Raw genomic sequence first — 19,504 nt, forward strand, 5'->3', positions numbered from 1 at the left:
CATTCCCAACCATACCATTAATGACATGTCCCTACAGGGGATTGAATCCTTAGTACGAATCAGCAGAGAGAGACTGTGGATGCAATGCCTTCGAACCATTCAACCTCATGGGCTCAACATTCAGGACATGACTAACCTATCTTCTGCTTCCCCCCTGTTCCCCCTCTGTCACCCCTCTTCTCCCTGCTCTCTTCCATCTCTTTTCTCCATACTTTCCTGTCTTTGTCCTGCATGCAGTTTATTCCCTACCCTCTTCCGTTAATCTTATCTTTGTCCCTCTACAGTTGATCTCCTACCTCTCCTCATTACCCTGTTGGTTTCTTTCTTCTGACAAATAATCTTTCTCGTCAACTAATCATTTACATCAATCGATTTGTGTTCACCCTGCTCATTATAACCTATCAGTATTCTGTGCTTGTATTTTTTCCCTTGTAGTTTCTGTTACTTGTCATTCAGCCTCTGAAGAAGATCCTGCTAGGATCGAAACGTCACTCCCACTTACTTTTACACTTACATTATTGCTAACATGATCACGCATAATAACACCGCGGATATGAATATATAGTGAGTTTTCAGGATGGGGTTGGGGGGCGGGGTGGGGAGGCCTAGCCATCCTCACCCTCGTGTTGTTATTTCAACAATTGGTGTTGGAGTCTCACTTGACATATGTATCGTATCAAGACAGCCACCGAATCTGTGTGATTGTTTACCACAAATATCACCCAGGATAAGGAATGTGTCTTTTATGACGGAAGCTGAAAGCCCTTAGTACGAATTTAAATAAAGCGATTACCACTCCAGTTTTACAATTCGTGTTCGGCGTTTTGTTGTACGCCCTGTACACGCATTCTGACTCACAAGTACCTTCTCTGACGGATGGCGTCTTTGTCTATACCATAAAACCATTGAACCGTATAATCTCTCCCACAGTATAGATAGGCTTATTCAGGCTATAACCCATGCATTTTGCCGTACACAGAATCAGGACGAATTTTGTATGGATTTACTTTACTAGCAAAACCCAACACAGGTCATAGGCGTCTGCAATTGTTCTCCACTCAAGCGTCGCCACGAATAGCCGCACCAACCCCATGTAGGTGTCATCACTGCACAATATCACCAACTGTCGAAGACACTCCCTTTCGCCCCTTTAATGTCACAGAATCTACGGCATAGTGCTTAAATCTAACAGGCCGAATCAATTTGCTTGTCATTTGAATCAAGTTTTTGAGGCATAACTTCCATCTTTGTTAACACAACTAGTACACGGTAAGTTGTTTTCTATTTCTCCAAGTAATATATCGTAAAAGACATCAAACTGACGGTATGTATTTAGTACATACTAAACAAGTAATCGCGAACGTGTATCATGGTTGTATATAGGTACGGTGTTACTGAAAGTTTATTATACTATATACTAGTAGTTTAGCACGTTATTACGGAGATGTATATATGGAAAAGGGGTAACGTTATGGTTTTACAAGATTGTGTGTGATCGTTTTTTGTGGCTCTCATATAAGTGACTTTGGTCCCTCTTTGCTACAATCGTATCTTTGTTACATCTACAAGAGGTTTTCTAAAATCAACTTTCTATACTGTCAAGTTATTACCGTCTGATGTGGTCGGCCTAACCAGCTTTCAAGCAGCTTCTGGAGTTAATGTTGATATGTTTATCGATGCTCTTTGATACTGTAATCATACAAGACACAATCCTTAGTATACTGCTCGATAGTATAAACATATTGCATATGATATAGTGGGCTATTCGATAGGCTACCACATGTGTTATGTTCCCTTTCGAGGGGAATGGTGATGCACACCCGACGATGATCACACAGTCACAGTCCCGATGCAAGGGGACTGGGGTTGAGAGAGGATCAGTCGTTCGGTAGTTTGGTTTTCTTGCCCAGGTTCTTTCCTGGGCGACTTGTCCTTAATGAAAAATGCTATTTGGTATCTTATTCACATAGCATATAATATGGTAGGCTATTCAATAGGCTACCTTAATTATATAACATATAATCTAGTATGCTATTTGGTACTTTAATCATATAATATATAATATTGTGGTTTATTCGACAGGCTACCGAACTCATATAACATACAATCTAGTATCTGCTATTTGGTAGTTTAATCACATAACATATAATATAGTGGGCTATTCGATAGGCTACCTTAATCATATAACATATAATCTAGTATGCTATTTGGTACTTTAATCATATAATATATAATATAGTGGGCTATTCGATAGGCTATAACTCATATCACATATAATATAGTATGCTATTTGGTACTTAAATCATATAATATATAATATAGTGGGCTATTCGATAGGCTACCTTAATCATATAACATATAATCAAGTATGCTATTTGGTACTTTAATCGCATATATAATATAGTGGGCTATTAGGCTACCTTAATCATATAACATATAATCTAGTATGCTATTTGGTACCTAATCACATAACATATAATAAAGTGGGCTATTCGACAGGCTACCTTATCACATATAATCTAGTATGCTATTTGGTATCTTATTCACATAACATATAATATAGTGCGCTATTCGATAGACTACCTTAATCATATAACATTTAATCTAGTATGCAATTTGGTACTTTAATCACATAACATATAATATAGTGGGCTATTCGATAGGCTACATTAATCACATAACATATAATATAGTGGGCTATTCGATAGGCTACCTTAATCATATAACATATAATGTAGTATGCTATTTGGTACCTTAATCATATAACATGTAATATAGTGGGCTATTCGATAGGCTACCTTAATCATATAACATATAATCTAGTATGCTATTGGATACTATAATTACATATAGCATACAGTTTAGATCTATATCATATACTATCCAATACTATTATCATATGCATTGAGTATAATATGACATTAACAATCATACAACATACGATGCAGTCCCTTCAGTAGCTTGGAAATTCAGCATTTGTGAATTATTCATTTGATTTAGCACACTACATTGCACAAATCATTGGTTACGTCATTCGTGCCATCCAATGAAGTGAACGAAGTTTCAACATTTATCCCAACAACGGAACAGACACGGTATATAGGTGGAAGTTGGATCTTATTTACTAATGAAGTCTGACAAAGCATTTATAAGGTTACGTCACTCAAGTGACGTCATATACCTATTCAATATTACCTTCAGTCTGTGGAATACTCCTCTATACATTGTGCGGGTGCCTCGTTTGAATAGCAGATTTCACAATAGCAACAAAATTGCAAAGTTGGTGGGTTCTTCGCATACTGTATTATTGTTTCGGAAAATCTTAAGCCAGTAAAAAGTGGTACACCATTGTTGCTCTAGACTTCAAATACTTCAACGATTCTGGTTATATGAAGTGTTATAGACCAATGATTATAACATACTTCTATGGTATATTGCAACGCACATAGGGCTAGCCGACATTGTATATTTTCATGGAGGACTCACACGCTACGAAATAATGGTTAACTGCAGCGCGGACAAATGCCAGTGGTGTCAACATGCATAGCCTATATATGCTAGTACCGTACCTTCATTTGTAAACATGCATAAACTGCTCACTCTTACCCTAAATCTTTGAACTGACAAATTGGCGCAAAAGTATAGTCCCCAGGATTTGCCCGTATTCACCTGTTAAGTGGGAGGTCATAGATAAATTCCTCGGGCTATTGATATCAAAATATTAAAAGGTTAATCCTTTGCCTGGTGATATCATATTATGATGTCAGAGGTCAGTGTGCGGTAAGCTGTGTCTTGCTCTATCAGGATTTCACTGTGGTGCTGCATATTTGGGATGGTAGCTGTATATATGGCATATGTATGGTACACATTGTGTACACCCGTGTAAATACTTATGTTTTCTTGCTGTGGCGTGAGAGGCTATCAAAATGTGAGGGGACGGGGAGGGGAGGAGGGAAGAACACGTTGGGATTTGCGGTTGTTTACCAGACGAATTTCATTTTGAAGTTTCTACCGTTGCTCAAATGGGTCATTGAAAATTTCAGTGCAAATTTCTACTTCCTCTTAAACTGTTCGAACTTCAGTATTTCCACATCTACATTGTTCATGTACAACCTCAATATACATTACGTCAGATTCATGAAGAAAACTGCCCATGTTACATCATCGAAACCACAATGCAATTTTGCATTCTGGTTACTTTTCACGTCAACATTTCGAAAAAGAAATTCGAGCCTTAGACTATTAAAAGTTATACGAAACGAAAGGATGATCCCTTCTTAGAATCTTTCATGCCTTTATCGCGGGAGTGCTATCATAAAATGATCCATCTAAACATACTCCTCCTCCACTTGAAAAGTGGGACGGAGGGGTGTGGGGGGGGGGGGAGAGAGAATGTCCCATCTGCCGTCTTATTCATATACCTAAATACTTGTTAGGAAGTACCGTACCACTTGTACGGTGGTCATCATTCATTGCATTTGGCTTCTATACCCACTCGTACGCTATGAACCTTGCGTTAGATTCTTAAGTACGACTTGTACAATATTTGTATAAGCAATGCGGGTCCAGCTGATGTGGAGTACGAGGGTATACATTCAACTTTGATTAAACGATTAATTGTAATTTTATAACCACTTTTATGGCTTAGCATTTCTAACCCTTTCGGGTTATAAAAGTCAAGGAAAACCAGTGACCACAACGAAAGCTAATACTATACTGTAGGTAAAGGTATAGTATCTTTTATGGTCTTCCTGTAATGGTGGACCTTGCAATATAGTTGTCATTCCGGGAAGAGATCAGATGGGGTTATAGACTAGTGGTTTATTTCATACCAAACTAGAGACAAAATACACATTTCAGACCATAGGAACATTTATAGTTACGACGTATCAAGAGAAGTGGAATGGTAAAATGATTGATGTTTTGTGAAGAGAAACAAAGAACAATGGATTGTTAATTTCACCCGGCATAGTTTACTTGTCTACAGTCTGTACTTGTGAATCTTTCTCATTTATCTTATTTATAACTAACCGTTACCAAGAGGGAAAGGGGATACCCATGTTTTTACATCAAGAATCATGGTAAAAGGAGTATAGATAAAATAAACTTGAAGGACACGAAACGATCAACAACTCGAATTATCAATATACCATATGACCACAGAGACAAAGTATGTGATGAATGTCCATGTTATGAACATGTTGAATGTACAGATGAATGGCCACTGAGATTCAAGTAACGAGGCTGGAATCCTATCTCAATTAGATATGTTAGGATATATTCACACCAGTCAAAGGGAAATGACAAAAATGTTTGTATTCTATCTTTATTAGCATAGTTTATTGTTGTATATTATGCATTGTTGTATGAGGAACAAACATGTTGATAGAAGGCTGTTGTCGGCCAGTCCTATATTATGTACCTATATATGTGTACCACAGTGTATCACGTATTGAAAAAGGGTAAGCTGAATATACTGTGCAGACTATAGTAACATACTTCCTTGTTACGAATTATTACCCCTTTCGAGTTTAGCTTTAGTTTTTCCAGCCCAATTCAAAAACAAGTTGAAAAAAATATGAGTCACTTTGTATAGTTTGGTGTAGGAAGGGTGATGCAGCACATTCAACAATAACAAAAAACCAAACGTTTTGTTTACTTTCTGAAAAAAAAGAAAAAAAAGAAAACTATTGAATACTTTACAGTTCTTTCACAGCAAACATGAGCTATATATATATATATATAAATTTGTTCTGTTGTATATAGGCCTGTACATGGTAGATTTGCGAGGAAGAGGAAGTGTATACAGTAACATCGTTCAGTGGTATAGTCATAATATTATAATATATGAACACTAGTCAAGGGATTCAATGTAATCTTCTTATCGAGTTTGTTTAAACTAGTAAGTAGCCTACTTTATGTTATTGTGTGCAATAGTACCGAACAAACAAAAGCTGACTTCCACAAATAAAAATGATGCATAGCCTATGGCCCTTTTCAAAGCAACGTGGCAGTAAACTGATAGATTTGCTTCTGTGAATCGACGACGAACTTTGTAAACACCGACGCTGCATTTATGGAACATACACGTATCGATTACGTCTGTTTCCTTCAACTTGAACTTACTTTATATAGTATTCAGTACGTAACCAGATCACGCATGAGAATAAATTGTCAAAGAACACCCTTCAATTTGTGTAAATATTAGAAGGTAAAGGAGCAACGGCCTATATAGTCCTTGAAAATGTAATGAGAAATGAGGCATGCATAGGTTATTGTTCCTGTTGTTACCGGTAGTACACTGTATAGGTGCACAGCATATGAACTGATAAAGGCAGCTATACTAACGATCTACGTGGTTTCGTTGTTGATATTTTCAGGTTCGCTATGAACTTAATTAAGTAACATTGAAAGGTCTCCTATGGATGAGAAATAATTATGTCTGTTTTGCATGTAATAAGTATTAATTAATGATACAAAAAAGAATTTCTATGCAACGTAATTAGTCGGCTTAATTGTGATCAACTAATTATAAAACAAATTAATAATGCGTTCATTCGGTGTAGAGGATAAAACACATGTATCTTAAGTTGACTTTTAATCGGAAGCAAACTATAGATAATAGTTGGTAGCTAGGTTTGATAAATTTACCGAGAAATGGACATCAAGTATACATGCTCACAACTACGATAAGGTCAAGTGTGTGTACAATAAGCTTATGAGTATACCTATATGTCTATGCAAATTCCTATTGTGAAATGAGTCATAGGGGTTGAAGCACCACAATCTTTAATAAATACTTTAGGCATGCGTCACTTTGCATTTACGTATTGTATCCATTGTAAACTGAATAGTGTTAGAAAATAACAGATATTATCTGCTACTTTTGCAGCAATACAACTTAAAAAAAAAAAAACACCCCCCACATTCCCCACAATAAGATTATTCAGAGCACCATGACCACTTGTTTAGACAAGTTGAGTATAATGTCTGTGCAATACAGCTTACAGTTTGGGTGCGGACTATTAAAATTCAATGCTGAAGAAAAAAATATATAAAAGGAAAAAAAGAAGGAAGGAAGAACCGGGTTCCTGTTAATAAACTATGGTGCTATCTAGCTATAATGAACTTATTAACTGCGTATTGCTATTTATTTGTGTCATAAAAAATTAAAGAACAAATAATGTTACCACGATAACTACCGCCAGCTAGTGTTAGTTGTCACCGCCAGTGTTACTGTCAGGCGGTATCCGCCGTAACTGGTAGTACTTTTGGCGTTCCGTACAGCGCTGATCGTAACTGGCCACAATAACCGTTGCCAATTATAGCGATGACGTGTGACCGTCTTAAGATTGCCTTTTGTTATATTTTGAAAATGCATGTTTGATATACGGTATGATGTAAGGATAACATACTGTTATATGTGTATGTTGTTATTAAACAATTGGCACATTTAGCCAGCCCGTTGTTAACTTTTGTATCACACTACGTATACTGTGGGTAGGCATGTACGTATGCCACATCTTTAGTGAACGCACCGTAGATAGTACTGGGTACGGACATTCAGATTGAGTCGTATAGGGAACAGATGCTTCCATGGTAACCACCGTGGTTGGGGGGGGGGGTGGAGGAGGGGGCAGTCTCGTTACCCTAGAGAATGGAATTAAGAAGTATCTATTCACATGAGCTCTTTAAGACCACATAAGCGTATCAAATCAACTAACGTATTTTTTTCTTTCTTTCTTAAAGAGGTGGTATTTCAAGATGGTTTCCTGTGCCCCTATAGCTCGGTTCGTCCTTGTTCTCCTGAACTTGTTACTTTTTGTGAGTATGAACATTGTTGAGGTTGCATTAAATGTGACATCAGATTTAATCATGTTTTCGGTTCATATATGCTCTCCTGTTGTATCTAACATAGTGCCGAACACTGTACTTTTCCCGTATAAACAACAGAGCACATTTGTATAATATCCAACATCATTTTGTTCTTCACAAATTCGAAAGACATCGTTAACTTATTTGAAACCATGGACTGTTGTGATGCATTTGAGGAAGTGACGTGGAAGTCTGCGTGTTAGGCTATGTATTCCAGTCACTTTCATTGATTTGCCTCTGATATTTAATGGGCATAGTATTATTATTATTTTTTCAAAAACAAAAAGAGGATGTGGCGTTGAAACACAACCTTGACAGACAACAGTTCCGGCACAATCTTTAACATCCCAAATTTATTTATTTTTTGGGCCTAAATTTATCAATCCAAGCGTTATTGTTCAGAACTCTATAGGAGGGCTGCGAATCTGTCGTGGGAAAACTTCAATAACAGCTTTTACCTTCTACAAAGGAGTACCGTATGGGTTAAACGACGCTGAGAGGGGTGTTTTCTGTTGAGTTTTTAAAATTGGATGGATTAATCAACTGCCTATACCGTGTGTTTCTAGCAAGTAGTGCACGGACTGTGTTATAACACATGCGACACAGGAGGCAGTTGATATATCACTGATGTGTACTTAGTATCAATTGGGGGGGGGGGGATACGCGTTACCCTGTGCCCTTGCCCAGCCGCCCCTTGTGAAAGAAGTTGTTTCTTTAGAGATGCATCTTGCGTTACAGTAGGTATGAGCAAACGAATATATATATATTTTTTGCAAGGTTGGCTCTATAAATACAGCCAATTTTGAATGCAAATTTCATGTGGTGGTTTAATTTGTCTTTGTCGACCTCACAAGTTTGTTGTCTTAATTTGATCTTTTCTACCCGATAATTTGGTGGATTAATTAAAGTAACAGACTATAGTCTGAATTCCACATTATCTTTTTTTTACCCAGACACAATAGCTTGATCCCATTGTTTAATTAAATTGATCACATGACTTATGTTTTTATGTTTGTTTTTTTGGCAGGTCATTGGCGCTCTGATGATGGTAGCTGGTATCCTGGTTATCTTCGTCCCAGACACTGTCATCACCATTGACATCCTCTCCAACGTTGATGACCTTCGTATAATATTTGATGCCACGTACCTGATGGTCGCTGCCTGGGTCGTCGTCGGGCTCGGTGTCGTTATCGTTGTGGTGTCACTCTGTGGCTGTCTCGGCAGTGCGTGTATGAGCAAAGTCCTTCTTGGAATCGTAAGTTCATGATTACGGCGGATTGAAAAACGTCACTGGATCCGCATGCGACGGCTTCACTGTGAGGGTTGTGGTTGTGCGGGTGTGGGTGGGGGGGGGGGGTAGCGATATGAAGGTGGCAGCTTGGGGATGTCGGTTTACTCCAACTTAATGAGTACAATAATAATCTTGTCTTTCGTTGAGGTCGAATGAGATTTTATAGTCAGAAGAGGTTGACAAATATGAAAGTCTGTAAGCCTTATTGAGAAGATAACTACAAATTCCAAACTTGGATAAATGTCATGTTAAGTCAGTATATATCTTTGTGATATTTATAATGTCATTGCCAACGTGGCAAGGAATCTTATAAGCATATTATATTATCAAATGCTGAATTTACTCTTATTATCGTCTCTTGTACATAAGCACTTCGATATTAACTTACCTTTAATGAACAACCTATGCTGCGTTGGAACAAACATGGTAACATTGTTGCATTTTGCCCCTCATAAGATGTCAGCTTAGGCCCAATGCAAACATGTTACTGTTAGCTTTAAACTTAGTAGAGTATATTGAGTAGAGTATATAGAGCATGTACTAAGTAGAGTACTAAGTAGTAAAAGTACTAAGTAGTTAAGTACTAAGTTAAAGTACTAAGTAGTTAAACTAAGTAGAGTATATAGAGCATGTACTAAGTAGAGTACTAAGTAGTAAAAGTACTAAGTAGTTAAGTACTAAGTTAAAGTACTAAGTAGTTAAACTAAGTAGAGTATATAGAGCATGCATTTCAGGAGTCGGGAAAGTATTGTCCTTAGTAAAAAAACAAACCCAGTAGGCTGTTGGGTATTCAGTTGCAACTAATCCATGCTACTATATTTTGGCCGTTATCTCCTCCTCTGTTCTGTCTAGCCGCAAAGTCTCTTACAACCCTACACATGGTGACACATGGGGAACGCCAGTCTCTCACTTTAGTGTATTCTTTGTTTGAATATTCATTGTTCTCATTATATATTTAGTGGCGCTCTTTTTGTTCTCTACAGTACATTTTTGTGGTGATACAGATTATACTTGTCCAAGCCGGTGTTGGTGTTTTGATCATCTTGTCTCCTGCATGGGTAAGTATGGCAAACATTTCAGATAATTAATTATCGTCTGATTCACGGACGTAGCCAGAAATTTAAAAGGGGGGGGGGGGAGGAGAATTTCAAAAGGGGAACTTCTCACAAAGGGAGCATTATTACACTTAACGGAGTGCCATTAATACAAAGAAAAGTTTCGCCCAAATGCCCACCTACGTTGTAGGAATAAACAATAATAAGAGTATTGTATTACGTAGCAGACGAACTTTCAGAGGAAAGATTGAGAAGGGTCGCTTAGCTTTCCCCTAAAAGAGGGCTTTAATGATATTTCCTGCTTTTAGTTAAAGCAGGGAGTTCCATAACAACTCCCTGGTTAAAGTCTATTTGTCGGGGTACTCAAATGGGGGGGGGGGAGAGGGGGGGCGATCGCTCTCCCATTGTTCCCCCTGGCTACGTCCCTGGTCTGATTAGGCAACTAACTTGCGGGACTAGGGTTATCATTGGGAAAATGGGATTGGGTCCAGGGCCGCTTATTTTTAGGGCCTATCAAATGTTAAGACAGGAAGAAAGGTAACAAGCCTGGAAAGGGAAATAGTGGCCTTTTTGAATAATGAAATGAAATTTAAATAACATTGATTAAATAAGCCCTGCAGTGGGACCTTCAAGATGGTAAATCCGGACCTTATTAAATTAATGTAAATTAATAACTGAGGAATGGTTAATACAATGGGTATCTATTGTTATCTAAATGGTTTGCTATCACTTGTTGTATATTATTGATTTCTAGTTTGAAAGCAGTGCTCAATCAACCCTGGATACGTATATCAGTTCATACACTGGACCTACAGATCCACAAAATCCACCACCCCCCGTTCCAACAACCCCCGAATCAACGGGATGGAATTTCTTACAGTATGCGGTAAGTTGTACATATTTCCTGGTTTTCACCTCATCGAGTATTAGAGAGATGTAGAAACCACTGTTCACTATGTACATTATGCTGTAGGAAACCAGGACGATTGTGTGTTTGAGTGAGATGATATAATCTAAGATTATATGCATGAACCTGCCATTTGGACGAATTGTTAGTTGAACTAAATAATGATTCTCTCGTTTACACTGACTGTACGTATACTGCTTTTCGTACTTTATTTTAACTTTCTTGCTTTGATTTTCATATGGTCGCTAGCTCGATAAATTTTCCTTGTTTTTCTAGTGTCCTCTTTATACTAGTTTACATTGGTATTGTAAGCATGTATTGACGAAATAAATTAAATGAAAATGAACTTGAACATCGGAGACACATTTAGTAATCAATGACCGCATTCAGAAAGTTTACAATCTATATACTCAAGTGAATATATTGTCATCTGCAACTATTCTTCCATTTTACAGGTTGGCTGCTGCGGTATCAATGGTATCCAGGATTATGAAAATGTAACCGGCAACGAAAACTTCTTTTTATCCTGTTGTGAGGTAAAGTTAAAAAGCAACAGTTGTTGTAGATTTAAAAGAAGCAAGAAGTAAGGTATTGCCTTTCAAAGACGCGCATGCCCAGTATCACTGTTAAATGAAATACAAAAGGAATCTACACTTAAGTCACTTCTCCTATGTCTCCATGCAACAGACGTAATATACTGTACCTATCCTACAAACGTTGGTTAAAATTTTAGTACTGCGCCAGCACTGTCCCCACTTAAGGTTTAACGCCCCCCCCCCCCCAATGTATATCATTTATAACGCTTACAACCAAAAAAGTTCAATTTCATCCGTTGCTATTTCGTTGGTTTTGCCAGGCTGTCTGAAGTTCTACAAGGCAATAAATTTAAGATCTGTGTTTTTCTCTGATAAAACGGCCCAAAATGGCATCCTCTGACAATTTTCTGTAGAAAAGTTGATATGATCATTTAATTCTTGCTTTTGTATTATCTCGTCACGTATATGTATTAGATGTTACGGTACGTTTTTACCTTTTAAAACTTCTCATTTTAAGGTGCAAGACAAATCCGAAGCAGCCTTATTATTCCTCGACGAAGATCAAGATATGAAAAATTACAATTACACCAATGAAGACCAATGCGTAATGAATATTAAAGCTATGGATCCGGTGGAATTCGTAAACGTAAGTTAATCTAGTAGCTCGGAAGATTTAGACAATTACCCCGACTGCTAAGTCATACAGAATGGAGGTCACATAAATGTGTTTCTTCTCCAAACAATAAATTAAACGGTCCCTGCAGATAATCCCCTTAATCATCAATCCATTTCTAGTATTCCTTTGTCTGCAAAGACATATGCATCGTGATCCACTCATTCATAGTCGAAACTGTTTTGATTCCTTGCTGAAGATCAGAGGACTCCATACAATATACATAAATGGTTAATAGAATAACATAATTGTTTTCGATGGATCTTGGAGGTCACTTGAGGTCACCAGTCAACTCGTAACGTACAATGTTTATCAACTTCATATGTGGTATGTGGATACCATGTTGTGAGATGAAGATTCCCTGTTTCCGAAAAACGTGAAACTTCAATGAACACAAGTACCTAATATGTTTTGTAGAGGTTAGTGATCATGTAAGATCGCCAAACGCTTTATAACCTGGGAACTTGTCAAGTAATGAATGTGTGCATATATGGATGAATTCATCATATCATTTTTTAATTAGATTCGTCATTTTAGATTCCCAGATGTCAAAATCTGCCAAACTTGAACGGATCACGTGTTGTTCCACAGTGATATTAATAATTAATATGTATTTCATCAATAGTAGTGAGTAGTACCTATTATCTTGCGATGATCAATGGCCATCTAAAGTCAGAACTTGAAACTCTTGTTTATAGTCTTCCCTTGAATGTTCTCATTAAAAGACGGTAAGGTATTGTAAAGCCTGTTTGCTTTCGGTTTGTATATAGTCACCCGTGCACCCGATACACATAGAGAACACGGTAACTACTGTAAATCTTACAGTTTTGTACCACAGTTAAAACTGGATCGTGCTATAAATCGGTAGCATGTGCTATAAGGATTGCAGTAAGAACTGAGGATATGCGTAATTCAAACAAATCCAGTTGTTTGGGATTTGTTGGAATTACAAATATCCTCAGTTCTTACTGTAAACTTAATAGCACGTGTTACCGATTTATCAGATTTGTCAGCACGATCCAGTATTTACTGTGGTACAAAACTTAAGATTTACAGTAGTCACTGTAATCTCTGTGTGAATCGGCTGAAATAATAGGTCCAACCATCGTTTCATTTTACTCATTCGCTTTGGTCATTATCACTTATAATTATGCAGTTCTTTGTTTTTATACAGCATGATTGATTTTTCTTTTATATTTTGCTACTCCAGGATGTCGGGTGTATTGACCAGTTATATTCCTCTCTGATGGTTTATGGAATCGCCGCTATTGCTGTTGTGTCTATTGAGGTTTGTCAATTAATAATTAATAATCAATAATCCATGCAAAATGATCTTTATTGGTTTGGAAATTGATCGAAGAATAGTTTGTTACTACAGGATTTAGAATGAGGGATTTGTTATGTTATGGCGAAATGTTCACTGCATTTGACTTTCCTTGATGTTTTGTTGTTGTTAGCTTGTAATGATATGTTCACTTTATGTCTGTCTAGGAATGAATGCAAGGCTTCATAAACAAAAAGAAAGTGAACATATTCAGTATCTTGCCTCGTAGGTAACACATAAAGTAGTTTTAAACGGTTAACAGGTATTTTCAGTATAAATTACCCTAATAATGTTAAGCACCCATTATTTCCTATTGCCATATACATTCATTAAATATCGCAAATCTTTACATATTGCTGACGTCACGATAAACCCACCATAATTTATTGTTCAACAACCAACTTGTTTATAAACTATATCATTGAATTGTCTGCTGCCACTCATGTTAGTCTTATTATACTAACGACCAAACGCCCCCATTTTACTAACCTTATGACGTACTATATACATGAAATCCTTTATCGTCTGTTCCCATTTATCTCCTTGGTAGATTTTCATCGTCATCATCGCTCTTATTGTCTGTTGCAACGCTGACAGCGAAGAAAAACCGATCTAAGAAATCCTCTGCAACTCTATGTGAAAGGTCGAAATTTTTTCGAGGGACAAACGAGATATTTTATTTCTAAGATGATTCTTCAATCACTTCATGTGTATCATTATTATTTTTATTCTTACTTTGACTTAACTTCATTAATTCTCTAATCAGCTCTCTTTGTGAACAATGTGAACAGAGAAATATCTTCGATCTTATTCTTGTATATTTATGATCATGGCTAAGATAGACCTACAGCAACGTTTAAATGGGATCTTGGCTCTAAAAAGGCTGAAAGTCGGCTCCATCAAAATTAAAGAAAATTTGTAAATTACAAATTGCAAGAAAATTGTGTATGTATATCTTATTACTAAAAACAAATTATGCAATTACACCTTTCTTCGGTACTATAATTATAACTCGAATACGATTTCTCTGCATTTCTGTACTGTAACATAGTCATATTATTCGCTATTTTCTTTTTATGCATCCCGATAAAACAAAAGCGAAAAAGAAAAAATTGCACCGTATTCATATCTCAAAGGTGTAAATGATTCAATTTCGGGACAACACATTTAGTGTTTCCAACTTAGTCATTAACTTTTGTCACTAAATAATGGAGACTCATCATTCATGTTTTTATCTCCATTTTATCTCGATTACGTAACAGCACGTTGCCAAGATATCTGCTTTTGCATATACAAGCCTTATATTGTTTAACTTTCACTTCTTAAAATAAAAATACAATTTTCATTACAAGTTTCATAATTTTTACAATATTCCAGTATATATTTTCTACAAGATCAAAATTGTTTCTTATTATAATTTCTTGAATTTTATATAATGTTAAATTAGCGTGTAAACAAATGATGAAAAGAACTTTTTGTTAACTCACATAATTGCTTGATATATATATATTTTTATAAAATAGGGTTCAATTTGACTGTATCGATGTTTCCGCCGCCATTGTGAATACATAAGCCAATGCACTGTTTAAATATATAACCTGCTGTAATTAGTGACACCTATCACCGGCAGATCAAACTGTTTAGAGAACACTGCTATTTCGTATTTGGTTATGGCTTTCCTTGATATATAGGTTATAACTTGCTTAAAGGTAACATGCCACTTATATAGGCCAAAAATCATTTGTATCTAAGACTTTCACTTTTCAAAATATCGTAGTATTATAGAAACACACTCAAGAGTCAATTGATTGATCGTATACGGTCTCTTCCAAAATGGAGCTGATGGTCACACTACAAAGAGAGCCATGGTCCCGTATATATTGTTGTGATGAGGGCGGACTTTTCATGGAGGAAATTTGAAACACCCGAGGGCCCAGCCTCCATAGGCATAGTCCTAAACAAAAGTGCAGGTGTTTAGTACGCTTTCTCGGTTTTGTGGGTCTTACCCATGTAAAAGAGTGTGTACTTAGGAAGGCGATAACCTCGACAGAATGACTACAGATAATTATCTGGGAACGAGACCCTCCAACTTGGTTTATTCTGGCTAATTTATAGAGGGCGTTATGATCCTTTTTGGCCGGGTCCCATATCTCGGTAGTCCGCACCTATTTTGAGACTTGTGATCATCTTCTTTTTTATAAACCTGTGTGTATGTAACCATGTAAAATTTTACTCCATAGGACAGTGGACTTGGCTATATCTGAACGGGAATTTATTAGCGTGTTAATGACTTGTAGGCAGGCCTACAGTTAACACCCTTTACATCTGGTTCTTTGTTTTACTTTGGCAAGCACACGGTCAATTGTTAAATTGGCTTTTCGTTTATAAATTTTTAAAAAGTTAAGTTGCAGAGATGTTAAGCATGATTGTACTTGGTAACGTTTATCACCCAATGTACATGGCTTGATCAGTTTACATGCACTGTGAATAAGAGACAACCGTTAATTAGTGTAAACTGAAGTGTGTTTTAACACCGTTACACATGTTAGACCTGTCAGCAGATGCTATTGTGGAAAAATTACTCAAAGGCCGTTTCAACTCATGACTAGTTCGAATTCTAAACAAATTTCGCTATTTTATGTTCTAGTAAAGTATACACTGTAAAGATGGTTCAAATTGCAGATTTTAAAGCGTTTTGCAGTAAAGTGTCATCCATTTTCTGTTGAAATGTGGACGAAATTCTTGGCGAAATTTTTAAGTATATAGTGTGGTTTGTTCAGTCAATTATTATGCATAGGATTGTGTGTTTAGTATTTTCTGTTTGTAAGTCCTTCTGAATAGCAAGTGGTCATAAATGTAACACATGTTAAGAAATGATAACACACATCAGTTTTTTAACTGATTAACGGGTCCTCACCTTTACCAGTTTTAACTGATTAAGCCATAAGAATCTGCTGAATTTGTACAAAAGTATCTCATGTTATGTCTATACGTAATATTTGGAAGTTTAATAATGGTTCTTACAATATGAGCACTAGCCTTTGTATATTTGAATTACTAACCAGGGGCGTATCCAGGGGGGGGGGCGCAACAGGCGCGCGCCCCCCCTATTGGCCGTCACAAAAAAAAAAAAAAAGTTTAGCAAAAAAAAAAAAAAAAATTGATGACGACCTTTATGTGAGATGTCGGTGATCGCTCAACCCCCCCCCCCTCCCGTATGCTTTATTTTTTGTTTGCCAAAAAAAAAGGTTCTGGCGAAGTTCGGCGGCATAATAGTTTTAGAAACATAGATGGTAATTGTGTTTGTATTATCACTATAAACACTAAATGACATGCCAGCCATACTAAATTGTGCATTTTGTGTCCATATTTACTGGAAATGTCGCTTATTATTAAGGTCGAAAAATGGATCACATATGGCCATGGGCGGCGATCCTGGGTGGAGGGGGGATATATCCCCCCATGAAAATGGGTGGAGAGGTTGAATGCACCATACCCCCCCCCCCCACCAAATGCCAGGGATAAGAATATTTTCATGCCTACATTTATGCATCTTCGTTAATGTACGGCTCTTTTTTAGCTTCATTTCTCGCCTACCATAAACGCAGTGCGATCTTTTCAAATAAAGCGTCTTTATAAAGCAAAAATAGTTGACTGTAGGCTTCATTGGCCCTATAACAACAAAATGTATTATTGCGCCCACGGTATTGATATAGTACATATATGCACCCTCATAGTATTCATATAGGCCCTATAGTAGGCCTACACACGTACATGTTCCCTCGAACAGCTGAGAATCTCATGTAACCAGGGAATGCTTAATACACGTTTCACCTGGATGCCCTAGCAATCGGTACCTAGGAATGTAACTATGCGTAATTGTGTATTGCATGTGTATAGGCCTATAATAGCCTGCATGAGGCCATTTTCTTCATCGAATAATATAACAGAGCTCTCGAACATTCTAACGTTGCGCCTGAAACAAGATTGACAGGGGCAATTTTCCCAAAATAACACCCGAAATTAAAAAAAAAAGTATTTTGGATCCTGATTATGAGATATTTCGGACATGACATCCCTATTTTAAAGTTGGGTATATGCCGCTTGGAAACCTCGGGAAGTGCCGTTTCCGGCCATCTAGAGGGTTTGTTAATCCCAAAATTTTCTTGTACGCTTCGCGCCAACTCATGGTGGCGCTACGCTTAGATAGTCAACAAGGTCATATCCCCCCCCCCCACTCAGAAGTACAGATCGCCGCCCATGCATATGACACCATTTGGCATTTCAGCCCTTCTTTGAAAGCAAAAATTGTACACCCCCTCCCCTTAGACCCATCCCCCAGGACGGCGATCATTCATGCCTGGCGCCCCCCCTATTGGAATATCCTGGATACGCCCCTGCTAACGGTCAGATGAATCGAGTACCACTCACATGTAGCGACGACGAAGCGACACATTATTCTTACGTAATATTGTCACGTGGTTACATTAGCCTTTTTGACTTGACGATAAAATAAGCTCACTCAGATAATATAACAAAATTGCGTCTTTTAATGTGAATTTAGTTTACTGGATAACTAGATGAGATTAAAGCCAAGCAGTTTACAATTTGTATTTAGTTAATTTCTTTTTGCCGTCACTTGTTTTGTCTTCTGAATATTGTTTCATTCCTTGGTGTGATGCTATGTTTAATCATTCGACCTGCATATATTAAAGAGGAAGTTTAAAGGCGTGGCTGATCGTTGGATAATTAGCCATTTTGCTGGCGAAACGGAATAACGAATATAGCGGAGTCGATTATATAAGATAATAATGTATAAGTCGATACAAGCCGATAATATATTGTCGCTGTATCGTGTAGGCTTATAGCATTCCAACATCTCACGTCTTTGATGAAGAATGACATAGATTAAGAAAGACACAACATTCTTACCTACGGTTTATTATTTCATGTGGCTTGATTATTCATGTTACTCGTTTCAACATATCCCACATGATATCCGCAAGCCACTACACCCTTCTTAATTCCGATTCGGCCTCCTATTTCATTAGCTGACAAAGACGTTACAACCACAACAGGGAAGCTTAACAGACGTTGATATAACCATTTCTGCTTTGTTATTAGCGTACACCAGCTCTCTCACACGCCTCGCCTCGACCAAACTATACTTGGAAACAATGAAACGATAAAACGAAACCACCCGTATCCCAGCGAAGGGTTTTTTCCCCAGACGGTGGTGACCCCCCCCCCTCCTCTTCGCCATTGCACACGCCATAGTTCAAAACGCGAGCGATAGTTGACTGACAGACCTATTAAGCATCGGCGAATTAAAATCACGAACGATCTCATGGTTTTTCCACTATACGAATTAAAATTGTTTCCTAAGTGGTCAATCGATTTACTTCCTATAAATTTGTTGGTTTCATTCTGCAACAAGCTGTCTGAAAGTATTTTAACATAGTCTGTGCTAAAGTTGTGAGCAATCCTTTTACCGGTCGCTACTGTCACTTTTAACGTGACTTTCAAATATGGTCGGTCAATGTGCTAAATCGTAAAGTTAGGACATATTTCTATTAGCATAAAGTTGTGAACGTTTTGGGAATGACAACCTACCCATTGCCAGTTCCAAGTACATATTGCATTTCGAATACACTCTTTTAGTTTCTGGAGATGGAAAAGTGTACACGTGCTTAAATTGAAGTAGAATATTCTGGGATTCCGTGAGTGAAATAATTTGAGCTGCCATTTACAGCCATAGCCCTTGGTGGGTGATCACTGGCAGTCAGGAGTCCAAAAGTTGTTTAGGGAGATATTTGTTTCAAACTTATGTCAACCATGGAGCT

At 37.3% G+C, this 19,504-nt stretch overlaps 2 protein-coding genes across 2 annotated transcripts in view; one reads left to right on the forward strand and one right to left on the reverse strand.

The window, feature by feature from the left end:
- The window catches only part of LOC139969866 (autophagy-related protein 13-like), a 72,814-nt gene that overhangs the window by 42,256 nt on the left and 11,054 nt on the right, over positions 1–19,504 (reverse strand). The gene's annotated exons all lie outside the window — the stretch shown is intronic.
- Positions 798–16,692, forward strand: LOC139969867 (CD82 antigen-like). Its single transcript, XM_071975213.1, has 9 exons — positions 798–1,269; positions 7,750–7,824; positions 8,903–9,130; positions 10,150–10,224; positions 10,976–11,107; positions 11,584–11,664; positions 12,182–12,310; positions 13,548–13,625; positions 14,212–16,692. Exons 2-9 carry the CDS (start codon positions 7,765–7,767, stop codon positions 14,275–14,277), a joined length of 849 nt encoding a protein of 282 aa, XP_071831314.1. The 5' UTR covers positions 798–1,269; positions 7,750–7,764; the 3' UTR covers positions 14,278–16,692.

The sequence above is a fragment of the Apostichopus japonicus genome, chromosome 7, assembly GCF_037975245.1.
Source record: "Apostichopus japonicus isolate 1M-3 chromosome 7, ASM3797524v1, whole genome shotgun sequence".
Taxonomy (NCBI): Eukaryota; Metazoa; Echinodermata; class Holothuroidea; order Aspidochirotida; family Stichopodidae; genus Apostichopus; species Apostichopus japonicus.